The 27,086-nt window shown below is 43.6% G+C and overlaps 1 protein-coding gene and 1 pseudogene across 1 annotated transcript in view; one reads left to right on the top strand and one right to left on the bottom strand.

Annotated features, from left to right (window-relative positions):
- The first annotated feature begins 7,250 nt into the window (after window positions 1–7,250).
- Window positions 7,251–14,249, top strand: LOC115207332 (protein argonaute 3-like; annotated as a pseudogene).
- A 148-nt stretch (window positions 14,250–14,397) lies between these two features.
- The window catches only part of LOC115207331 (methionine--tRNA ligase, cytoplasmic), a gene marked incomplete at its 5' end in the record, with an annotated part of 14,938 nt that continues 2,249 nt past the window's right edge, over window positions 14,398–27,086 (bottom strand). Inside the window, 7 exon segments of the mRNA XM_029774339.1 lie at window positions 14,398–15,037; window positions 19,784–20,035; window positions 21,494–21,628; window positions 23,240–23,275; window positions 24,423–24,494; window positions 25,048–25,243; window positions 26,905–27,009. Coding sequence (XP_029630199.1) covers window positions 14,888–15,037; window positions 19,784–20,035; window positions 21,494–21,628; window positions 23,240–23,275; window positions 24,423–24,494; window positions 25,048–25,243; window positions 26,905–27,009 — 946 coding nt within the window.

Genomic DNA, 27,086 nt, shown 5'->3' with positions numbered 1-27,086 from the left:
ATATTTGTTCTAGTGTTTCAAACTAAAGTCTTTAGGGAGTATGAGAGACGTTAGCCGCAGAACGAACCTATGTATGCGGACACCTTAAAAGACTGACTGTAAAACATGACTTGATTCCAATGCTACACAATTGTTGATTTCTTCTCAATTCCCTCATATCAACGCAACACAGACTAAATCAAACATTCACAGGAGTGCCAAATATAGAAGGTAAAAATGGCCCCTTTCCCATAAACTATCATGGACAGACTACGTAAATCTGTCCACCAATCACGCAAGATTTTGGTTGTGGGTTAACCGAGATTACCTTTACCCCTAATCCAGGGTCACATATTTTTGCATCCCCTAAAAACATGAGGCTACGATTAGGGGATCGGGAAAACTGAACCTAGATCTGTGGTTACAGCCAGGCAACTTGTTACTCGAGTGCTCCTGGTCATGATTCCTCATGTTTGTAAAGGTGCTACATGGCCAGTAGAGGGAAGCATAGACCTTTATAGAAAGTTTAGCAAGAGTTCATTGGGTTCATACGGTTAGTGTACAGGTTTTCAACACTCACTCCATCATTGCCAACTGCTGCAGTGAAGCCCAGATACAGTGCGATTGAACTTTGAACCTTTTTGGATCTGTTAGCCACCATCGAAGTATATTTACTAAAACCCTGATGTACAATAGGTATACGGCTAATGATAGTGTTGTGAGTGGTGGTAGTGCTGGTGTTTGAAGCAGCCAGGTTGATCAGTTAATATAGCCTAGTTTCTATCTGGTCGGCTGTGGGAAAATGAAAACTATCAGTAAAATGTCTTCTTGCCCCTCGTCGGCCTCATCACTGTAGGGCTTTTTACCGTGACATCCTTGGCAGTGTTTGTTTCCTTCCTCCGCGTGTGGCAGGTTCCCTCTCCTTCTCAGCATACTTGAAGTCTGCGTGGGTATTCCCCGCCATCTCCCATCTAAACTAGGCCCGGCTTAAATTTCGGGAATGTCCCGTACACCTCCGATGTGATCTGTCTTTTTAATCTTTGTTCAGGCGCCCAACTCTGCCTTTGGGTTTGTTTTGGGACTTTTCTTTCAGGCATGCGCAGTCGCTGAGAGGCGAACTTGTGGAAATTCCATAACAATGCACTTGAAGGGCCGCTCGTCCGTTCTCTGAGCTGTTCTGTGGACCTGTGCTGACCCCTCTAGCTTTATTATAGACTATAATAAACCAACACATGATGAGCATTCAAACTGAGCAGTCCTACAGTAAACAGTCAGGATACATAGAATAGAGTAGATACATATAACAGAATATAACTTTACTGTCCATTATTTTTGTTCTGTGAGAGAACGGGCAGGAGGGGCAATAGTGTTTATGAAAAGCAAAACACAAAGTTTAAGCCACAATGTTATTCCATTGACCCAGCATCATCCGGGTTTGGCCGGGGTAGGCCGTCACCGTAAATAAGAATTTGTTATTAACTGACTTGCCTAGTTAAATACATTTTTTTTTTTTATCTGATGTACGAGTATGGACATTTTTCTTAGGCATCACCATACAGGAATAAACTCTCATTTAACAAGAGTATAAATCAATAGGCTATATGCCTAATCAGATAAAGTTCATATGCAATTACAGTGAGCAAAGAGAGTCAGGTTGAGATAAGTGCTTTTGTAAAACTCACACAGCATTTATACAACCGTGTAATTATACTTGTTACCTACCTAATACTGAAGAACAATAGACAGAGAGACAGTGCCAGGTCTAGTCCCAGTCCCAAAACAATCAAGGTATAAAACACAATATGAATATTCACCTGTCATGTCAACAGTCTTTCTGGATACTTTATAAAAATTTAAAAAATACATGAATTCCAATCCAGAAAACCACATGCTCATATTCAGCAGACAACTGTACAGTTTCTCAGTTTTATTTTATGGAAAGTCTAAGTAGGAACGAGCTGTGATCCTGATTTCCTTTACTTTGATGCAACTCCTGGAAGTAGACCCACAGAAAAAAAGAAGAAAAACAAATCAGCACAATATAGCCTACAGAGTACTACATATTCAAACCGAACATTAAGTGCATTCGGAAAGTATTCAGACCCCTTGACATTTTCCACATTTTGTTATGTTACAGCCTTATTATAAAATTTATTAAATAGTTTTTTCCTTTATCAATCTACACACAATACCCCATAACGACAAAGCAAAAACATTTGCAAATGTAGAAACGTTTGCAAATGTATTTTAAAAAAAAACGTAAAGTATTCAGACCCTTTACTCAGTACTTTGTTGAAGCACCTTTGGCAACAATTACAGCCTCAAGTCTTCTTGGGTATGACGCTACAAGCTTGGCACACCTGTATTTGGGGAGTTTCTCCCATTCTCCTCTGCAGATCCTCTCAAGCGCTGTCAAGTTGGATGGGGAGCGTCGCTGCACAGCTATTTTCAGGTCTATACAGAGATGTTCGATCAGGTTCAAGTCCGGGTTCTGGCTGGGCCTCTCAAGGACATTCAGAGACTTGTCCCGAAGCCACTCCTGCGTTGTCCTGTTGGAAGGTGAACCTTCGCCCCAGTCTGAGGTCCTGAGCGCTCTGGAGCAGGTTTTCATCAAGGATCTCTCTGTACTTTGCTCTGTTCATCTTTGCCTCGATGCTGACTAGTCTCCCAGTCCCTGCCGCTGAAAAACATCCCCACAGCATGATGCTGCCACCACCATGCTTCACCGTAGGGATGGTGCCAGGTTTCTTCCAGACGTGACGCTTGGTATTCAGGACAAAGAGTTACATTTTGGTTAAATCAGACCAGAGAATCTTGTTTCTCGTGGTCTGAGAGTCCTTTAGGTGCCTTTTGGCAAACTCCAAGCGGGCTGTCATGTGCCTTTTACTGAGGACTTGCTTCCGTCTGGTCACTTTACCATAAAGGCCTGATTGGTGGAGTGCTGCAGAGATGGTTGTCCTTCTGGAAGGTTCTCCCATCTCTACAGAGGAACTCTGGAGCTCTGTCAGAGTGACCATCGGGTTCTTGGTCCCCTCCCTGACCAAGGCCCTTCTCCCTAGATTTCTCAGTTTGGCCAGGCGGCCAGCTCTGGGATAAGTCTTGGTGGTTCCAAACTTCTTCCATTTAAGAAAGATGGAGACCACTGTGTTCTTGGAGTCCTTCAATGCTGCAGAAATGTTTTGGTTCCCTTCCCCAGATCTGTGCCTCGACACAATCTTGTCTCGGAACTCTACGGACAATTCTTTCGATCTCATGGCTTAGTTTTTGCTCTGACAGGTACTGTCAACTGTGGAACCTTTAACGGCTCCCGGTGGCGCAGCGGCCTAAGGCCCCCGGGTGGCGCAGCGGCCTAAGGCCCCCGGGTGGCGCAGCGGTCTAAGGCCCCCGGGTGGCGCAGCGGCCTAAGGCTCCCGGTGGCGCAGCGGCCTAAGGCTCCCGGTGGCGCAGCGGCCTAAGGCTCCCGGTGGCGCAGCGGCCTAAGGCTCCCGGTGGCGCAGCGATCTAAGGCACTGCATCTCAGTGCGTCACTATAGTCTCTGGTTCGAATCCAGGCTGCATCACATCCAGCCATGATTGGGCGGCACACAATTGGCCCAGCGTCGCCCGGGTAGGCCGTCATTGTAAATAAGAATTTGTTCTTAACTGACTTGCCTAGTTAAATAAAAAAAGTATAATAATACATCTCAGTGCTAGAGGCGTCACTACAGACCCCGGTAGACAGGTGTGTGCCTTTCCAAACCATGTCAAATTAAATTAATTTACCACAGGTAGACTCCAAACAAGTTGTAGAAGCATCAAGGATGATCAATGGAAACAGGATGCACCTGAGCTCCATTTCGAGTCTCATAACAAAGGCTCTGAATACTTATGTACAGTGAGGGAAAAAAGTATTTGATCCCCTGCTGATTTTGTACGTTTACCCACTGACAAAGAAATGATCAGTCTATGATTTTAATGGTAGGTTTATTTGAACAGTGAGAGACAGAATAACAACAAAAAAATCCAGAAAAACACATGTCAAAAATGTTATAAATTGATTTGCATTTTAATGAGGGAAATAAGTATTTGACCCCTCTGCAAAACATGACTTAGTACTTGGTGGCAAAACCCTTGTTGGCAATCACAGAGGTCAGACGTTTCTTGTTGTTGGCCACCAGGTTTGCACACATCTCAGGAGGGATTTTGTCCCACTCCTCTTTGCAGATCTTCTCCGAGTCATTAAGGTTTCGCGGCTGACGTTTGGCGACTCGAACATTCAGCTCCCTCCACAGATTTTCTATGGGATTAAGGTCTGGAGACTGGCTAAGCCACTCCAGGACCTTAATGTGCTTCTTCTTGAGCCACTTCTTTGTTGCCTTGGCCGTGTGTTTTGGGTCATTGTCATGCTGGAATATCCATCCACGACCCATTTTCAATGCCCTGGCTGAGGGAAGGAGGTTCTCACCCAAGATTTGACGGTACATGGCCCCGTCCATCGTCCCTTTGATGCGGTGAAGTTGTCCTGTCCCCTTAGCAGAAAAACACCCCCAAAGCATAATGTTTCCACCTCCATGTTTGACGGTGGGGATGGTGTTCTTGGGGTCATAGGCAGCATTCCTCCTCCTCCAAACATGGCGAGTAGAGTTGATGCCAAAGAGCTCCATTTTGGTCTCATCTGACCACAACACTTTCACCCAGTTGTCCTCTGAATCATTCAGATGTTCATTGGCAAACTTCAGACGGGCATGTATATGTGCTTTCTTGAGCAGGGGGACCTTGCAGGCGCTGCAGGATTTCAGTCCTTCATGGCGTAGTGTGTTACCAATTGTTTTCTTGGTGACTATGGTCCCAGCTGCCTTGAGATCATTGACAAGATCCTCCCGTGTAGTTCTGGGCTGATTCCTCACCGTTCTCATGATCATTGCAACCCCACGAGGTGAGATCTTGCATGGAGCCCCAGGCCGAGGGAGATTGACAGTTCTTTTATGTTTCTTCCATTTGCGAATAATCGCACCAACTGTTGTCACCTTCTCACCAAGCTGCTTGGCGATGGTCTTGTAGCCCATTCCAGCCTTGTGTAGGTCTACAATCTTGTCCCTGACATCCTTGGAGAGCTCTTTGGTCTTGGCCATGGTGGAGAGTTTGGAATCTGATTGATTGATTGCTTCTGTAGACAGGTGTCTTTTATACAGGTAACAAGCTGAGATTAGGAGCACTCCCTTTAAGAGTGTGCTCCTAATCTCAGCTCGTTACCTGTATAAAAGACACCTGGGAGCCAGAAATCTTTCTGATTGAGAGGGGGTCAAATACTTATTTCCCTTTTTAAAATGCAAATCAATGTATAACATTTTTGACATGTGTTTTTCTCGATTTTTTGTTGTTGTTATTCTGTCTCTCACTGTTCAAATAAACCTACCATTAAAATTATAGACTGATCATTTCTTTGTCAGTGGGCAAACGTACAAAATCAGCAGGGGATCAAATACTTTTTTCCCTCACTGTAAATAAGGTATTTCTGTTTTTTTTTTTTTTTCTTCTAAAGACCTGTTTTCATTTTGTCATTATGGGGTATTGTGTGTAGATTGATGAGGGGGGGAAATAATTTAATCCATTTTAGAATAAGGCTGTAATGGAACAAAATGTGGAAAAAGTGAAAGGGTCTGAATACTTTCCGAATGCACTGTATATACATTGGTCTTATGTCTTTCATATACCTGTTTTACAATTGTATAGTTTATTGATTTCTCTATAGCCTACAACCTTTAGTTACTCTTGTGAATAACATTTACTTTTTTTTTTTGTCCCTGAGCAGCAATGTTATTATTAGCTACTGCATTAGTATTTAGTTGTTATTAGGCCTATGATTATAATCATTAGTATTTATATTATTATCGAACTAAGAAATTAGATAGGCTTATGGAATAATATTGTGGTGTAAACTTGTGTTTTGCTTTTTATAAAAACACTGTTGCTCATCCCATCACAGACCATCATAACGAAAACAAAAACAGGCAGTGCCAACACAGCCCGGTGTCCTCTAACTATCCTACTAACGAATACTATATACACACGCTCCCCGAACCGACTCAATACATAGACAAAGTATTTCGCTCAACTACTCAGCAACAGACCCTCAAGTCGTGACGTGTAAAAACCGAGGCTCATCGAGCGCTTTTAACCCTGGTCCCGGAGACCGGAGCTTTCTATTCGCTACTCACGCACGCGTCTCATATCGGCGCTGTTGCTAGGCTGGTAAACTGCGGGTGTTGTCGCACGGTGCATTTCAACACTTGTCTGTCTGTCGGAGTTAAGGAATTAACCGTTAAAGTGTCAAAGGATGAAATAACATAGGAAGTTAAAATACTTTATTATAAAGACAATGAGCATGTTGGTTTTAAAGGGTTAACCTGAATTATTTCTGTTTTAATATTAGTTTTCAGCAACACTAGCAGCTTGTTCACGGTCATCATTCCGCAAGGCACAGACAGAGGAGTTTGTTTCGATAGATAAGTATCACTCCACACAGAGACAAGAGGGCAATATCGAAACAAATGTCTGAAATGAAATAATATCCTAATAACACGGCATTCCTTTAGAATAAACACATCCAATAAAATACAAAATAAAAACATCCTTATAGGGTTACATTTCATTATGTTTCCTTTGAGACAAGATGGGGATGTTCCCTATGGCGATACATAGGCTATATTGCATTGTTTCCTTTGAGAAAAAAAAAATACGTTTGAAATTGAATTTGTTGCAGCAGACCATATTACTCTTGAGAAATAATATTATACACACAGAGAAAGCAGGACGGAGTCGGACTTTAAAGCATTTCATTACTCTCACAAACTTGAAGTGTACAATGTGGCCCACACGCGCAGAAAGAAAACGGTCCCCAAACATTAAGATAAATACCGGAGAATAACAGAACAAAGTCTATATCAAAAACGGAAAATAAAAACCCGATCTATTATTGGATACAAAACGAGTCAATATTCCAAGCAGAGATACTTTCTTTATTCCTTTCACAATATCCTATAACTGAACATAAATTATAAATAGCCTATTAGTGTCGCATAATATTTGTGAGAAAAACTTCCTTAGACATTCTAAAACATTCTTGCATAAGTGTATTTTTTTATATATATATATTTGTTAGAGCTAGAAACTGTTAAATAAAACATGCTCTGGTTTTCCCTGTCTTATTTCCGACTAGAAATGTGTTGCTAAGCATTGCATCATTCCTTGCATGTGACTCCCTTTCCGCCCCGAATTCATCCGGTCTGCATCACACCTCCGCGTCACACAAACTACCGGGAGAGGAGACGACCCGTCCGCCCTTTAGAGCCCGCCTTTACTCTACAATACCATTACCAATTGGATGTCGCCAAGCAAAATCATTTAGCGCGTAGATTACTATTGTACCATTTTGGTTGTCAGTCATTTCATCATCAGCTAATGGGCTTCGGTTAAGTAAAAACTAAAAAAAAACTTCCCGTCGAGTTCGGTTGGCGTCACCATATATAAAGATGACCGGGAGTTCCCGAAAAATCACATTCAGTATCCTAAGCCGAACAATGGTTAACATGAGCTATCACCAATCTCAACTAAAATATATACACAGTCCGAATCCAAGACAGTCGAGAAAGCGAAATAATAAAAGAAAAAGGGTAAGTGAATTTTATTCCGTATAGTTTTTTAAAAAAGTTGTTGATTGTCTTTTAGGGACTTCTATAGGAGTTCTAATTTTAATTTGGCAGCTGATCTGGTTTCCCCTTTTGGAAAAGAATGTGAATGTTGTTTGGCAACTTTCCCCGTGTCTGTTTAAGGACAGCAGTTGCTGTGTGCAATTATAATTGACATTTGTTATATTTTTATCCAAGTTTGAGGGTACATTTATCTGTATATTTGACTTTGACCCCCCGAGTGGCGTTCTCTCTGCCACGAGCTCTCAGAAGTTTGACATAACAGAGACAGCTGCGCTGTCAAACGTTTACGTAACGTTTTACAAAGTTTTGTTTCGGTTTTTATTAACTTATTATTTACTGTTATCAACGTCCAGGCTTTTGTTTGATCAATCTATAAGATGTCATTTATCCAGACGTTATATTTGTTTTGTTAATAGCCTATTATTAAATAACAAAAATAAACACTTATTTGTCTTGACAGAATGAGATCGCATGGCCATTTGGAGAGGATTTTTCATTAGAATAGATAGTATAGGAAGGTTTTCATTAGAATAGATAGTATAGGAAGGTTTTCATTAGAATAGATAGTATAGGAAGGTTTTCATTAGAATAGATAGTATAGGAAGGTTTTCATTAGAATAGATAGTATAGGAAGGTTTTCATTAGAATAGATAGTATAGGAAGGTTTTCATTAGAATAGATAGTATAGGAAGGTTTTCATTAGAATAGATAGTATAGGAAGGTTTTCATTGTCTCATCCCTGTGTTTTGTACCGTTTATAACGGAGGCTTTTGTTTCGCCCGTCCTGGACTCTGATTCCATGACGTAATGCCTTGGCTTGCTGCCACACCACATCCAGCCTGCAGTGGCATAAATATCACATTTCTGAAAATGTATTCTTCAAAGAATACATGATAGAAATATAGAGATATTCTTCATGAAAGTATTTGGCAAGAATTGGGCTGCATTTATTGATTCATGTCTACTTGTCTATGTCATGCTTGCTGTGTTGTGGACACAGGTTATTTCCCGTCCACCAAGTGGTTTTTAAAAGTACCTTTAACTATTTCATGTCAAGGATAAACCTCTATTTTTAGAAGAAGAAAAAAAGATATGTTGCATGTTGGGAAGATTGCATGTCGAAATCAATTTTTTATTTTTCATGAGCTTGTGTAAATCCAAATGCAGGATGTTTTGCTCGAAATGGAAATCATTTTGGACTGTGGCAGGAGGAAGGACCGGTTTTCTGATGATTTTACACACATATATATATATATATATATATATATATATATATATATATATATATATATATATATATATATTTTACCAGAACATGTGAAGCCATAGCATAGTAGTTTGTCAAGTTATTGTATTAATTTAATCCACATAAAATCAGTTTTATAGGCCTGCGTTCAACCGTTTTTAACAATGCGTTGTCAGGTTGTTTATCAAGTTGAGTGCCTCAGCTATATTTCCAGTAGACATCTGTCTGCTGTTAGAAAATATACATTTCTGTTCCTTTAAGCACATTGTAACATCTCCACACACTGTATTGAATAATCGTTGTATTAATTAATGCCATATATTCTTTCTAGACTTGTTGGGACAAATTATCGCCAACGACCAATTGCCAGACTTGATCATAAGAGACTTTCAGAAGGTGAATTGCGTTTCCTCATTCTGTTGATTTCGGTGTTGTTTTTACTGTTGGATGACAAGTTAACCTCATTATACTTATATCAATGCATTTCTTTTCAAGATTTTAACTTGATAATGTTTGAAATTAAGTTTCATTACTATTCACTAGAGCTCGTGTTTTTTGACAATAGAATTCTATATAAAAGACATTGGTTTGTGCAGTAGACCCATTTGTCCACCAAGTGCCACTATTTGACCATTTAGTGAAAAAGTGTCTGTTTTTAAACAATATAGAAATTATAATACCGGTACTTTGTTCAGTTGCTCATCTTCCTTCAGCTCTTGATAATTCTTAACATATGCTAACTTAGCTGTGCAATAGAAAAGTCTCTCGTACACATAGCTTTCTCCTGAGTAATTTGTATATCGATCCCGATGCCTAGCCTACTGTAGAGAAACCACATAACTGTTCATGCAGAAGATATATATTAAATAATTATTTCCTCATTCTAAAACCGTCTCCATCTCCAGTCCTGGTCCAGTGTGTTCCAGCGTGTGGAAGACTATCGGTGTCGACTGAGTGACGGAGCAAAAGATGACTGCCGAGTGGCTTCACCTGCCCCCTCCGTACCCCCCAGGTGTGGGGCCGCTGTGTGGTGCAGAGTCGTACCCCCCCAGTGTGGGGCCGCTGTGTGGTGCAGAGTCGTACCCCCCCGGTGTGGGGCCGCTGTGTGGTGCAGAGTTGGAGGCGTGGTATGAGGACCTGCAGGATATACTGGGATCAGACGGGGGCGGGGCCAAACCGGCGCGTGCCCCTCCCTGCTCTGAGGTCAGTTGAGATTTTAAAAATAGTTTTGATCAATATGGATTGATCTATCAACGATGACTGATTGATTGATGATCGTCGATGTGTTTTGGCTTTTGAATCAGTCGTTGGTTTCTTCGTCTTCTCTTTTTCATGATGCAACTCTTTCCACAGTGCTGATGTAAGAAGCTCCGTCGACATAACCGTTCCCTAACGTACACACTTTCCTCTTCTCTGTCCTTTCTCCTCTTCTCTGTCCTTTCTCTTCTTCTCTGTCCTTTCTCTTCTTCTCTGTCCTTTCTCCTCTTCTCTGTCCTTTCTCCTCTTCTCTGTCCTTTCTCCTCTTCTCCCTCTCTCGTTCTCTTCTCGTTCTCTTCTCGTTCTCTTCTCCCTCTCTCTTCTTCTCATTCTCTTCTCCCTCTCTCGTTCTCTTCTCCCTCTCTCGTTCTCTTCTCCCTCTCTCGTTCTCTTCTCCCTCTCTCGTTCTCTTCTCCCTCTCTCGTTCTCTTCTCGTTCTCTTCTCGTTCTCTTCTCCCTCTCTCGTTCTCTTCTCCCTCTCTCGTTCTCTTCTCGTTCTCTTCTCGTTCTCTTCTCCCTCTCTCGTTCTCTTCTCGTTCTCTTCTCCCTCTCTCGTTCTCTTCTCCCTCTCTCGTTCTCTTCTCCCTCTCTCGTTCTCTTCTCCCTCTCTCGTTCTCTTCTCCCTCTCTCGTTCTCTTCTCCCTCTCTCGTTCTCTTCTCCCTCTCTCGTTCTCTTCTCCCTCTCTCGTTCTCTTCTCCCTCTCTCGTTCTCTTCTCTTTCTTCCCTTTTATTTTCTCCAGAAGGAGCCGGAGTTCCTAGATGTTCTGGAGAACTGTTCCCTGACATGGCTGACAGACGGGGTGGGAGTGGGTGTCGGGGGGGAGGCGTGGGGGGGAGGTGAGGGGGTCCAGAGGGTCACGGTCCCGGAGGAGCCTCCTACCCACCCGCCCCAACACACCTCCCGTCCGAGTCCAGCTGAGGAAAGAGCGGAGAGGCAGGGGGACAGAGAGGGAGGGAGGGATGGAGAAAGAGGCTGCTCAGGAGGAGGGGACCTGTTACCCCCAGAGTTCTTTGAGTTGCTGAACGAGGGAGGGGTGGGCATGGTGGAGACAGGAGGAGTGGGCATGGTGGAGACAGGAGGGGTGGGCATGGTGGAGACAGGAGGGGTGGGCATGGTGGAGACAGGAAGGGTGGGCATGGTGGAGACAGGAGGAGTGGGCATGGTGGAGACAGGAGGAGTGGGCATGGTGGAGACAGGAGGAGTGGGCATGGTGGAGACAGGAGGAGTGGGCATGGTGGAGACAGGAGGAGTGGGCATGGTGGAGACAGGAGGAGTGGGCATGGTGGAGACAGGAGGAGTGGGCATGGTGGAGACAGGAGGAGTGGAGTGGGCATGGTGGAGACAGGAGGAGTGGGCATGGTGGAGACAGGAGGAGTGGGCATGGTGGAGACAGGAGGAGTGGGCATGGTGGAGACAGGAGGGGTCATGGTGAGCGGTAGCTACCACCATCATCAGCTTCATCATCACTCCGACAATGTCCAACAACCTGAGTCTCCCTCCGCCAGCGAGGAGGAAAATACCTGCGTCCCAGACTCTCCCTCCTGCTCTTCCTCCGCCTCTCCGTCCACCTCTCTCAACTGCTCTCCTCCTTCCTCTCCTACTAGCACCTCGTTCTCCTCGTCTCGGCAGGACAAACGCAAGAGGGGAAACTCTCTGTCCTTCTCTTCCTCCGGCTCACACTCATCCTCCTCTTCTGCGAAGAAGAGCAGGAGAGAGAGGGAGCAGGAGAACGAGAGGAAGGTACATGAGCTGACGGATCAGAACGAGAGGTTGAAAGCAGAGATAGACAGACTGGGAGAGGAGGTGCAGAGGACACGCCGAGCCCTGATAGAGAGACTAGTTAACAACAGGAAGTGAGGGAGGAAGGAAGGAAGTAACAAGGCAGAAAATGAACATTTGGAATAACAGGTTGGCGGTGAAGGGTTTAATGCGGTGGTGACTTTGAAATGCATTTTAAGATAGCGTTAAGAGAGAAACCAAAATATATATATATATGTTTTCTTATATACATATATATATGTTTTAAGAAGAAAGTTAAATGATACATTTTCTGAAAAACTTTATGAGAAAGTCAGAAGGAAAAGGTAGCTATAAAGAAAGAGCGAGCGATGGAAGAGCAAGTCAAAAGGAAAACCACGGAGAGAAAGAACTGTGACAGACAGATGGACATTCAGGGTGTAACTTAACGGAGGAAGAACTGTGACAGACAGATGGACATTCAGGGTGTAACGTAACGGAGGAAGAACTGTGACAGACAGATGGACATTCAGGGTGTAACTTAACGGAGGAAGAACTGTGACAGACAGATGGACATTCAGGGTGTAACGTAACGGAGGAAGAACTGTGACAGACAGATGGACATACAGGGTGTAAAGTAACAGAGGAAGAACTGTGACAGACGTAGTGACAGATGGACATTCAGGGTGTAACGTAACGGAGGAAGAACTGTGACAGACGTAGTGACAGATGGACATTCAGGGTGTAACGTAACGGAGGAAGAACTGTGACAGACGTAGTGACAGATGGACATTCAGGGTGTAACGTAACGGAGGAAGAACTGTGACAGACGTAGTGACAGATGGACATTCAGGGTGTAACGTAACGGAGGAAGAACTGTGACAGACAGATGGACATTCAGGGTGTAACGTAACGGAGGAAGAACTGTGACAGACAGATGGACATTCAGGGTGTAACGTAACGGAGGAAAAGGCTCAGAAGGTGGATGGGTCTCTGTTGAGAGGTTACTGTATCTACATGTAGGTGGGTTAACTAACGTAGAATGATTGGGTCGTTTATATTATTCAGTCATGTGTAGAGTTCAGTATGAAGTACGGATGGGTTACATTCAATTAACCGATTGGGGCCTTTGATTTTAAAATGAAGGAATTGATTCGGAAGCATCTACCTATGAAGATTGTGAACCAACACCTTTCCCAAGCCTTGCATGGGTCACGTTCATTAAGCATCAAATGGAAAGAAACAAAGTGGGACTACATTGGACAAAAAACAACAACATTTGTTTAGTTCTGTTGCAAAACATTTTAAAACGTTTTCTGTTGCGTGCCCTAATGAATGTGATTCTGATTGGGCGTTTTGCTCGTTAAGCCTAGTGAAGTGATTTGCATGAAGTAGGGATTAGTAAACATTCTGATTTGTTTGGGGGCGTCGGCATTGATTCCAAAATTAAGGCTAATTGAAAAAACAATTCAAGTGATTTTTCCCATTGCTAGGAGTTATTGATTGGGGGTTCGGTAGGAATTTGTATTGATCGGACTCAAAAACCATCAACAAAGCGATTCTGACAAACTTGTGTTGGACTCATTCCTAGTATGAAGATGGTGAGAACTAAAACAAGGAGAGTTCATTTCACTGTCACGGCTTCCTTTATCTAGCCTGGTTAAACCTGACTGAATGCTAAGCCTACCTTTCTTTCACTGGGAAGCAACCGTGAAACGTAGCTAAAATTGTTTGAATACCAGGCTATCCCTTATCCGCCAACCTCAAATCTAAGATTAATCCTAAAGACTGCAGAGGCCATCAGAGATAATATTTATTGTCCAGTTTGTGGAGTAATATAGAGCTCAGGAAAGTTTGTCAGTCAGAAACTCAGTGCTTATATAAGCTGCTACGGCTTTACTGTGCGTGGATAGTTTTACACCTAGAACGTGGATAGTTTTACACCTAGAACGTGGATCGTTTTACACCTAGAACGTGGATCGTTTTACACCGAGAACGTGGATCGTTTTACACCTAGAACGTGGATAGTTTTACACCTAGAACGCTAATCTTTTTCTATCAAATGGACTGAATTTAGTGGTAGTAATATTTACAATGTAGAGCTCTACCCTGATTCACATATATATATTTGATATACTCCTGTATTATACCGACACAGTTCTACTGAAATAAAACCTTTACCATATTGATTCAACATTTTACTGTAAATGATGTATCGGTCAGTGGTTGAATTAGAGGAACACTAACGTGCTTGTCTTTTATTTCGGTTAAATGACAAAGGAAACATTTACTTTGCTATTGTATGTTTAGAGTTGCAAATAAAATCCTTTAAAACCATTTTAGTGTCTTGGAAAGTCTATTTGATTGAAATGTAAAGTGAGATGCATTTATAGGTCCAAACAAATGCTTTAATCTTTGAAAGTGACAAATTAAGAAAATAATACAATTCTGAATTCATTTATCACAAAATAAAAATAAAAAGTAATTTTTAGCAAATGTGGTATTTATTTGATTGAATAAATGGGAATATGTAAAAACATGACTTTTTCTTTTTTTATATAACAATATTATAATATTATTACACAGACATCGTTCTACACACACTGACCTGAACTAATTGCTGCATAGTGACAGTAGAACCGTAGCCTGCTGGAACCAGCCTGGTGGCCATGTCATCATTTTATTTCTCTTCATGATACCGTGCAGTAAAAATAACCTAGCCATCAGCCTACTAGAACCTGCTACTTTCAGTAAAGAGATGTAGAAATAGTTTGACTGAATATTTTGTAGCAGTTTTCAGGCCTCTTCGATTACTGATCTTTCCCATTACTCTGTCCCCATAAGCAACACCACATTTTCTTCTATCCTGCCACAGATCTGTTTATCTCACTCTCATGTTTCTTCTCATTATTCAAATCTTGCCTCTACTTCTCTCATATTTGTCCAGCCTCTGTCGGTCTTCTCTCTATATCTAATCACTTCTTCTTGCCTTTTATCAGCACTGGTTCTGGGTGTTTTCCCTCAGCCAGGGAGAGCTGTTTCTTCAGTTCCAGTAGTTTGGTGACCTCTGCTCCAATCACAGCTTTCTCTGCCTTCTGGCCCTTCAGGGTCCGGACCTTCTCCCCCTGGCAGAGAGCAGACAACAGGTTAGACTGACATCATTACCAACTAGGACCTTCTCCCCCTGGCAGAGAGCAGACAACAGGTTAGACTGACATCATTACCAACTAACACCTTCTCCCCCTGGCAGAGAGCAGACAACAGGTTAGACTGACATCATTACCAACTAACACCTTCTCCCCCTGACAGAGAGCAGACAACAGGTTAGACTGACATCATTACCAACTAACACCTTCTCCCCCTGGCAGAGAGCAGACAACAGGTTAGACTGACATCATTACCAACTAACACCTTCTCCCCCTGGCAGAGAGCAGACAACAGGTTAGACTGACATCATTACCAACTAGGACCTTCTCCCCCTGGTAGAGAGCAGACAACAGGTTAGACTGACATCATTACCAACTAGGACCTTCTCCCCCTGACAGAGAGCAGACAAAAGGTTAGACTGACATCATTACCAACTAACACCTTCTCCCCCTGGTAGAGAGCAGACAACAGGTTAGACTGACATCATTACCAACTAGGACCTTCTCCCCCTGGTAGAGAGCAGACAACAGGTTAGACTGACATCATTACCAACTAACACCTTCTCCCCCTGGTAGAGAGCAGACAACAGGTTAGACTGACATCATTACCAACTAGGACCTTCTCCCCCTGGTAGAGAGCAGACAACAGGTTAGACTGACATCATTACCAACTAACACCTTCTCCCCCTGGTAGAGAGCAGACAACAGGTTAGACTGACATCATTACCAACTAACACCTTCTCCCCCTGGTAGAGAGCAGACAACAGGTTAGACTGACATCATTACCAACTAACACCTTCTCCCCCTGGTAGAGAGCAGACAACAGGTTAGACTGACATCATTACCAACTAACACCTTCTCCCCCTGGTAGAGAGCAGACAACAGGTTAGACTGACATCATTACCAACTAGGACCTTCTCCCCCTGACAGAGAGCAGACAACAGGTTAGACTGACATCATTACCAACTAACACCTTCTCCCCCTGGCAGAGAGCAGACAACAGGTTAGACTGACATCATTACCAACTAGGACCTTCTCCCCCTGGTAGAGAGCAGACAACAGGTTAGACTGACATCATTACCAACTAGGACCTTCTCCCCCTGGTAGAGAGCAGACAACAGGTTAGACTGACATCATTACCAACTAACACCTTCTCCCCCTGGTAGAGAGCAGACAACAGGTTAGACTGACATCATTACCAACTAACACCTTCTCCCCCTGGTAGAGTGCAGACAACAGGTTAGACTGACATCATTACCAACTAGGACCTTCTCCCCCTGGTAGAGAGCAGACAACAGGTTAGACTGACATCATTACCAACTAACACCTTCTCCCCCTGACAGAGAGCAGACAACAGGTTAGACTGACATCATTACCAACTAGGACCTTCTCCCCCTGGTAGAGAGCAGACAACAGGTTAGACTGACATCATTACCAACTAACACCTTCTCCCCCTGGTAGAGAGCAGACAACAGGTTAGACTGACATCATTACCAACTAGGACCTTCTCCCCCTGGTAGAGAGCAGACAACAGGTTAGACTGACATCATTACCAACTAGGACCTTCTCCCCCTGGTAGAGAGCAGACAACAGGTTAGACTGACATCATTACCAACTAACACCTTCTCCCCCTGGTAGAGAGCAGACAACAGGTTAGACTGACATCATTACCAACTAGGACCTTCTCCCCCTGGTAGAGAGCAGACAACAGGTTAGACTGACATCATTACCAACTAACACCTTCTCCCCCTGGTAGAGAGCAGACAACAGGTTAGAATGACATCATTACCAACTAGGACCTTCTCCCCCTGGTAGAGAGCAGACAACAGGTTAGACTGACATCATTACCAACTAACACCTTCTCCCCCTGGTAGAGAGCAGACAACAGGTTAGACTGACATCATTACCAACTAACACCTTCTCCCCCTGGTAGAGAGCAGACAACAGGTTAGACTGACATCATTACCAACTAACACCTTCTCCCCCTGGTAGAGAGCAGACAACAGGTTAGACTGACATCATTACCAACTAACACCTTCTCCCCCTGGTAGAGAGCAGACAACAGGTTAGACTGACATCATTACCAACTAGGACCTTCTCCCCCTGACAGAGAGCAGACAACAGGTTAGACTGACATCATTACCAACTAACACCTTCTCCCCCTGGCAGAGAGCAGACAACAGGTTAGACTGACATCATTACCAACTAGGACCTTCTCCCCCTGGTAGAGAGCAGACAACAGGTTAGACTGACATCATTACCAACTAGGACCTTCTCCCCCTGGTAGAGAGCAGACAACAGGTTAGACTGACATCATTACCAACTAACACCTTCTCCCCCTGGTAGAGAGCAGACAACAGGTTAGACTGACATCATTACCAACTAACACCTTCTCCCCCTGGTAGAGTGCAGACAACAGGTTAGACTGACATCATTACCAACTAGGACCTTCTCCCCCTGGTAGAGAGCAGACAACAGGTTAGACTGACATCATTACCAACTAACACCTTCTCCCCCTGACAGAGAGCAGACAACAGGTTAGACTGACATCATTACCAACTAGGACCTTCTCCCCCTGGTAGAGAGCAGACAACAGGTTAGACTGACATCATTACCAACTAACACCTTCTCCCCCTGGTAGAGAGCAGACAACAGGTTAGACTGACATCATTACCAACTAGGACCTTCTCCCCCTGGTAGAGAGCAGACAACAGGTTAGACTGACATCATTACCAACTAGGACCTTCTCCCCCTGGTAGAGAGCAGACAACAGGTTAGACTGACATCATTACCAACTAACACCTTCTCCCCCTGGTAGAGAGCAGACAACAGGTTAGACTGACATCATTACCAACTAGGACCTTCTCCCCCTGGTAGAGAGCAGACAACAGGTTAGACTGACATCATTACCAACTAACACCTTCTCCCCCTGGTAGAGAGCAGACAACAGGTTAGAATGACATCATTACCAACTAGGACCTTCTCCCCCTGGTAGAGAGCAGACAACAGGTTAGACTGACATCATTACCAACTAACACCTTCTCCCCCTGGTAGAGAGCAGACAACAGGTTAGACTGACATCATTACCAACTAACACCTTCTCCCCCTGGTAGAGAGCAGACAACAGGTTAGACTGACATCATTACCAACTAACACCTTCTCCCCCTGGTAGAGAGCAGACAACAGGTTAGACTGACATCATTACCAACTAGGATCTTCTCCCCCTGACAGAGAGCAGACAACAGGTTAGACTGACATCATTACCAACTAACACCTTCTCCCCCTGGCAGAGAGCAGACAACAGGTTAGACTGACATCATTAGCAACTAGGACCTTCTCCCCCTGGTAGAGAGCAGACAACAGGTTAGACTGACATCATTACCAACTAACACCTTCTCCCCCTGACGGAGAGCAGACAACAGGTTAGACTGACATCATTACCAACTAGGACCTTCTCTCCCTGGTAGAGAGCAGACAACAGGTTAGACTGACATCATTACCAACTAGGACCTTCTCCCCCTGGTAGAGAGCAGACAACAGGTTAGACTGACATCATTACCAACTAGGACCTTCTCTCCCTGACAGAGAGCAGACAACAGGTTAGACTGACATCATTACCAACTAGGACCTTCTCCCCACTGAGGGGTCAGGTGTAGAAGTGGGTAAAAGTTAGCTGGCTGTAGCCGTTTACGTAATTGAAACTTAGTTCTCTATTGAAAAACAGTGGTTTGCTTGGCGCAAATGCCGGTATTGAGCGTGTTATGTGAAGTCGGGTCATTAATACCAGCTAGATAGTCATCATTACCTCAAGCCCACCCATGGATACACGGACATGACTTGAAATGCAATGGTTGTGTCACTTTATGCATGACTACCGTCATTTCCGGACTATTAAGCGCACCTGAATATAAGCCGCACCCACTGAATTTAAAAAAATATATATTATTTTGAACATAAATAAGCCGCACATGTCTATAAGCCGCAGGTTCCTACCGGTACATTGAAACAAATTAACTTTACAGGCTTTAACGAAACACGGCTTATAACAAAAATAAATAGGCTTTAAGGAAACACGGCTTGAAACAAAAATAAATAGGCTTTAACGAAACACGGCTTGTAACAAAAATAAATAGGCTTTAAACGAAACACGGCTTGTAACAAAAAATAAAAAATGAGCAGTAAACAGTAGCCTACTAAGAAAGTCATTGCTCCAGACCAAGCTCCCGTGCAGCAGCTCTATTTCCTTTTCCAACAGCCAGATCAATCGCCTTCAACTTGAAAGCTGCATCATATGCATTTCTCCGTGTCTTTGCCATGATGAGGGTGACAAAATGACTACCATAATCAGAATGATGGGAAGTTTGAGAGCGCTCGATTTAATCTAAACAGTAAACAAAAAAGTTGTTGGACGTTAACCCGTTCGGCAATTTCATTGGTCTAATAAAAGCTTCATGCCGCCAAAAAACTGAGCACGTCACAGAATGTTTAAAAAAAATAATAATAATAATTTGAAAGCGAGAAAAATCCATATATTAGCCGCGTCATTGTTTAAGCCGCGAGGTTCAAAGTGTGGGAAAAAAGTTGCGGCTTATAGTCCGGAAATTACGGTATGTCCCGGATGGCATAGTAACAAGGCATTTCTGGTGAAAATCATGTCTTAGGGGCCAGTTATTTCATTGTTTCACCCCTAATTTCTGATTCGTTACATTCGTCCCCCCATCTTACCTGTTCTGCCACAGCCAGTGTTAACTCCCTGGCTCTCTCAGCGTCGGCACCGTTCACTGCAGTCTGAGCAGCAGGATCTGAAGCTGGGCTTGGAGCGGGCTGAGCGTTCTTCTTGCCTTTTATCAGCACTGGTTCTGGGTGTTTTCCCTCAGCCAGGGAGAGCTGTTTCTTCAGTTCCAGTAGTTTGGTGACCTCTGCTCCAATCACAGCTTTCTCTGCCTTCTGGCCCTTCAGGGTCCGGACCTTCTCCCCCTGGCAGAGCGCAGACAACAGGTTAGACTGACATCATTACCAACTAACACCTTCTCCCCCTGGTAGAGAGCAGACAACAGGTTAGACTGACATCATTACCAACTAGGACCTTCTCCCCCTGGCAGAGAGCAGACAACAGGTTAGACTGACATCATTACCAACTAACACCTTCTCCCCCTGGTAGAGAGCAGACAACAGGTTAGACTGACATCATTACCAACTAGGACCTTCTCCCCCTGGTAGAGAGCAGACAACAGGTTAGACTGACATCATTACCAACTAGGACCTTCTCCCCCTGGTAGAGAGCAGACAACAGGTTAGACTGACATCATTACCAACTAGGACCTTCTCCCCCTGACAGAGAGCAGACAACAGGTTAGACTGACATCATTACCAACTAGGACCTTCTCCCCCTGACAGAGAGCAGACAACAGGTTAGACTGACATCATTACCAACTAGGACCTTCTCCCCCTGGTAGAGAGCAGACAACAGGTTAGACTGACATCATTACCAACTAGGACCTTCTCCCCCTGGCAGAAAGCAGACAACAGGTTAGACTGACATCATTACCAACTAGGACCTTCTCCCCCTGGTAGAGAGCAGACAACAGGTTAGACTGACATCATTACCAACTAGGATCTTCTCCCCCTGACAGAGAGCAGACAACAGGTTAGACTGACATCATTACCAACTAGGACCTTCTCCCCCTGACAGAGAGCAGACAACAGGTTAGACTGACATCATTACCAACTAGGACCTTCTCCCCCTGGCAGAGAGTAGACAACAGGTTAGACTGACATCATTACCAACTAGGACCTTCTCCCCCTGGTAGAGAGCAGACAACAGGTTAGAATGACATCATTACCAACTAGTCAGTTAATGAATCAACACCTTCTCCCCCTGGTAGAGAGCAGACAACAGGTTAGACTGACATCATTACCAACTAGGACCTTCTCCCCCTGGTAGAGAGCAGACAACAGGTTAGACTGACATCATTACCAACTAGTCAGTTAATGAATCAACACCTTCTCCCCCTGGTAGAGAGCAGACAACAGGTTAGACTGACATCATTACCAACTAGTCAGTTAATGAATCAACACCTTCTCCCCCTGGTAGAGAGCAGACAACAGGTTAGACTGACATCATTACCAACTAGTCAGTTAATGAATCAACACCTTCTCCCCGTGGACCAGAAAGAATGTAGAATGCAAGAGTCAGTCATCAGGACAAATATCATGTTTTGCTATTTGATGGAGAGGTAACGTGAGCATCAGGAATCATCCACATTACACAATATCCCATATTGGTAACATAGGACGTCATACAAACATGACATTTTGGAAGAAAATCATGTACTTTGTAACTGTCTTAGGGGTCAGTTATTAAGGGCCAGTTCTTAGGGGCCATTGTTTCACCCCTAATTTCTGATTCGTTACATTCGTCCCCCCCCATCTTACCTGTTCTGCCACAGCCAGTGTTAACTCCCTGGCTCTCTCAGCGCCGGCACCGTTCACTGCAGTCTGAGCAGCAGGATCTGAACCTGGGCTTGGAGCGGGCTGAGCGTTGACATCAGTCTGAGCTGCCGTCTTCGGCTAGAATGGAAAGATGGGTTTTCAGACGTTAAGCCATTTTTCTCCAACAATCACTAGTACATTTCACTCTCAGAAAAGAAACATTTGTTGTTAAGAAATCTATCACACAATGGTATGAGTTAATGGGAACAAGAAAACTAAGAAATTTAAATTCCTACTGAAAAATAAATTAAATAAAAGCACACATTTTCTTATTTTATCCGGAGCGATAAAATCAAATTTTTTAGTGTGAGTTAGTGAAGACAAAAGGGCCACACATGAATGGAACACCAATACGGAGCGTTAACAGTGTTTACAGTAATATGGAGCGTTAACAGTGTCTACAGTAATATGGAGCGTTAACAGTGTCTACAGTAATATGGAGCGTTAACAGTGTCTACAGTAATATGGAGCGTTAACAGTGTTTACAGTAATATGGAGCGTTAACAGTGTTTACAGTAATATGGAGCGTTAACAGTGTCTACAGTAATATGGAGCGTTAACAGTGTCTACAGTAATATGGAGCGTTAAGTGTCTACAGTAATATGGAGCGTTAACAGTAATATGGAGCGTTAACAGTGTCTACAGTAATATGGAGCGTTAACAGTGTCTACAGTGATATGGAGCGTTAACAGTGTCTACAGTGATATGGAGCGTTAACAGTGTCTACAGTAATATGGAGCGTTAACAGTAATATGGAGCGTTAACAGTGTCTACAGTAATATGGAGCGTTAACAGTAATATGGAGTGTTAACAGTGTCTACAGTAATATGGAGTGTTAAGTGTCTACAGTAAAATGGAGCGTTAACAGTGTCTACAGTAATATGGAGCGTTAACAGTAATATGGAGCGTTAACAGTGTTTACAGTAATATGGAGCGTTAACAGTGTCTACAGTAATATGGAGTGTTAACAGTGTCTACAGTAATATGGAGCGTTAACAGTAATATGGAGCGTTAACAGTGTCTACAGTAATATGGAGTGTTAACAGTGTCTACAGTAAAATGGAGCGTTAACAGTGTCTACAGTAATATGGAGCGTTAACAGTGTCTACAGTAATATGGAGCGTTAACAGTAATATGGAGTGTTAACAGTGTCTACAGTAATATGGAGTGTTAAGTGTCTACAGTAATATGTAGCGTTAACAGTAATATGGAGTGTTAACAGTGTCTACAGTAATATGGAGCGTTAACAGTGTCTACAGTAATATGGAGCGTTAACAGTGTCTACAGTAATATGGAGTGTTAAGTGTTAACAGTGTCTACAGTAAAATGGAGTGTTAACAGTGTTTACAGTGTCTACAGTAATATGGAGCGTTAACAGTGTCTACAGTAATATGGAGTGTTAACAGTGTCTACAGTAACATGGAGCGTTAACAGTGTCTACAGTAACATGGAGCGTTAACAGTGACTACAGTAATATGGAGCGTTAACATTGTCTACAGTAAAATTGAGTGTTAACAGTGTTTACAGTGTCTACAGTAATATGGAGCGTTAAGTGTCTACAGTAATATGGAGCGTTAACAGTGTCTACAGTAATATGGAGCGTTAACAGTGTTTACAGTAATATGGAGCGTTAACAGTGTTTACAGTAATTGCATCACTCCATACAGAACACACAGCATGGTGAGATACCTTCTTCGGTTTGGCTTCTTCTTCCTCCTCCTCTGGCTGGAAGGAGGGATCGAGGACAAGATTTAGATAAAGGCCCACTCCTTAATTTAAAAAAACAAAACGGCTGCCCTGCCACTTGGTTTGAGGAGAGATCGAGGAGGAGAGGATTTCCACATATTCCCCTGCACCTATTCAAGATGCGCCAACACACACATCCCTTCTTGAACAGTCTTGAGCCTCATAATATACTAAGCAAAGAGAGCAGCACTGTCTGAGGACAATGCCACTGAACAATATTACCGTTGTTCGTTTGGCCTTTCATCTACCTACCTGTTGAAATATCAAAGTAACCATCATCGGATTGGGCCACAGTGTCTCCTGACCCCTCCTGTCTCAGCCTCCAGTATTTATGCTGCAGTAGTTTATGTGTCGGGGGGCTAGGGCCAGTCTGTTATATCTGGAGTATTTCTCCTGTCTTATCCTGTGTCCTGTGTGAATTTAAGTATGCTCTCTCTAATTCTCTCTTTCTTTCTCTCTTTCGGAGGACCTGAGCCCTAGGACCATGCCTCAGGACTACCTGACATGGTGACTCCTTGCTGTCCCCAGTCCACCTGGCCGTGCTGCTGCTCCCGTTTCAACTGTTCTGCCTGTGGCTATGGAACCCTGACCTGTTCACCGGACGTGCTACCTGTCCCAGACCTGCTGTTTTCAACTCTCTAGAGACAGCAGGAGAGGTAGAGATACTCTGAATGATCGGCTATGAAAAGCCAACTGACATTTACTCCTGAGGTGCTGACCTGTTGCACCCTCTACAACTACTATGATTATTATTATTTGACCCTGCTGGTCATTTAAAAACATTTGAACATCTTGGCCATGTGCTGTTATAATCTCCACCCGGCACAGCCAGAAGAGGACTGGCCCCCCCTCCTAGCCTGGTTCCTCTCTAGGTTTCTTCCTAGGTTTTGGCCTTTCTAGGGAGTTTTTCCTAGCCACCGTGCTTCTACACCTGCATTGCTTGCTGTTTGGGGTTTAAGGCTGGGTTTCTGTACAGCACTTTGAGATATCAGCTGATGTTAGAAGGGCTTTATGAATACATTTGAGTTGATCCTGGAATTTTATAAAAACAATGTTCCTTTCACTACCGGTATCTAATTCACAGGATTTTAGTCTGTAATCTCTTAACCTTTACCACTGTACTGACCTGCTGTCCTCCAAACCTCTTCTTCAGAGACTCGATCTGTTCAGCCTCTAGTTTCTGGAACAACGGGCTGACCTGCGTGCGACGGAGAGACAGGGACAGAGAGAGAGAGAGAGACAGGGACAAAGAGAGACAGGGACAGAGAGACAGGGACAGAGAGAGAGAGAGAGAGAGAGAGAGACAGGGACAGAGAGGGACAGAGAGAGAGAGACAGAGATAGAGAGAGGGACAAACAGAGAGAGACAGGGACAGAGAGAGAGACAGGGACAGGGAGAGAGAGAGAGAGAGAGAGAGACAATGACAGAGAGAGAGAGAGAGAGAGAGAGAGCGAGACAGGGACAGAGAGAGAGAAACAGGGAGAGAGAGAGACAGGGACAGAGACAGAGATAGAAACAGAGAGACAGGGACATGAAGGAGTTGGAATTTAGACAGCTTTATAGTACAAAATCAGACATTGTAATATAAAAACAAAACATGTTTAAAATGCCCAAACGTCTCCAAGACAAGAAGATTATACTGCTAAGAGAAACTGAGTCTCTGATAAACATCAACATGGTAGAAATATAATGGAATATAATGATAAAGTGATTTCCCTTTGTTCATATCTAACAGTGAGATCTTTCCTCACCGTGCCAATGTGATGCCCGGCGGGCAGAGAGCAGACGAAGTTCCCCGTGCCCTGCAGCATGGTGCCGGTAACGCTGGGCGGGGCATTCAGCTGCTGGCAGATGGTCTGACTGACCGTTGGCATGTAGGGCTGGAGCATGACGGACAGCAGGCACGCCACGTTCACAGACACACCTGTCACTGTACCCGATCGCTGCCTGGAAGAGAGGAGGGGAGGAGGAACATCAGTACTGAGAGAGAGAGAGAGGGACAGAGAGTGAGAGCGAAATAGAGAGAGAAAATTCAACATACCAATTAGTATCTGGCTAAGAATACTTGAATCATTATAGAACCCATTGCCCTTTATATTCTGCATGCAGAATCTGCAAAAATATCCTCAGTGTACAACGTAAAACACCAAATAATGCATGCAGAGCAGAATTAGGCTGATACCCGCTAATTCTCAAAATCCAGAAAAGAGACGTTAAATTCTACAACCACCTAAAAGGAAGGGATTCCCAAACCTTCCATAACAAAGCCATCGCCTACAGAGAGATGAACCTGGAGAAGAGTCCCTAAGCAAGCTGGTCCTGGAGCTCTGTTCACAAACACAAACACACCCCACAGAGCCATCACCTACAGAGAGATGAACCTGGAGAAGAGTCCCTAAGCAAGCTGGTCCTGGGGCTCTGTTCACAAACACAAACACACCCCACAGAGCCCCAGGACAGCAACACAATTAGACCCAACCAAATCATGACAAAACAAAAAGATAATTACTTGACACATTGGAAAGAATTATCAAAAAAAACAGAGCAAACTAGAATGCTATTTGGCCCTAAACAGAGAGTACACAGTGGCAGAACACCTGACCACTGTGACTGACCCAATATTAAGGAAGTCTTTGACTATGTACAGACTCAGTGAGCAGAGCCTTGCTATTGAGAAAGGTCGCCGTAGGCAGACCTGGCTCTCAAGAGAAGACAGGCTATGTGCAAACTGCCCACAAAATGAGGTGGAAACTGAGCTGCACTTCCTGACCTCCTGTCCAATGTATGACCATATTAGAGACACATATTTCCCTCAGATTACACAGATCCACAAAGAATTCAAAAACAAGCCCAATTTGGATAAACTCCCATATCTACTGGGTGAAATACCACAGTCTGCCATCACAGCAGCAAGATTTGTGACCTGTTACCACAAGTAAAGGTCAACCAGTGAAGAACAAACAACATTGTAAATACAATCCATATTTATGCTTATTTATTTTCCCTTTTGTACTTCAACCATTTATACATCGTTACAACACTGTATATATATATATATATATATATATAAAATATGACATTTGTAAAATCTTTATTCTTTTGGAACTTCTGTGAGTGTAATGTTTACTGTTCATTTTTATTGTTTATTTCACTTTTGTTTATTATCTATTTCACTTGCTCTGGCAATGTTAACATTCCCATGCCAATAAAGCCCCTTGAATTGTATTGAATTGAATTGAGAGAGAGAGAGAGAGAGAGAGAGGAGAAAGAGAGACACAAGAGAAAGAGAGAGAGTAGGAGAGAGAGAGAGAGAGAGAGACACAGGAGAAAGAGAGAGAGAGAGAGGAGAAAGACAGAGAGAGAGAGAGAGAGAGGAGAAAGACAGAGAGAGAGAGAGAGAGAGAAGAAAGAGACCGGAGAAAGAGAGAGAGAGAGAGAGAGAGTGAGGAGACAGAGAAAGACAGAGACAGGAGAGAAAGAAAGACAGGAGAGAAAGAGAGAGAGAGAAAGACAGACAGGAGAGAGAGGAAGAGAGAGGAAGAGAGAGAGAGAGAGAGAGAGAAAGACAGACAAGAGAGAGGAAGAGAGAGAGAGAGGAAGAGACTAACCTGTCTGTTTCGTCTCCTTTGATTTTCTTCCAGGGTTCGTTGACCTGGATGTACTGGTTACCATGGCGAGAGATGTTGAGGATACACTTCAGGGCATCACGGATCCTGATAGGGTGAACAGAACAGATCCTGATAGGGTGAACAGATCCTGATAGGGAGAACAGATCAGATCCTGATAGGGT

The sequence above is a fragment of the Salmo trutta genome, chromosome 14 (assembly GCF_901001165.1).
Source record: "Salmo trutta chromosome 14, fSalTru1.1, whole genome shotgun sequence".
Taxonomy (NCBI): Eukaryota; Metazoa; Chordata; class Actinopteri; order Salmoniformes; family Salmonidae; genus Salmo; species Salmo trutta.
This window is presented reverse-complemented; position numbering and strand designations above follow the sequence as displayed.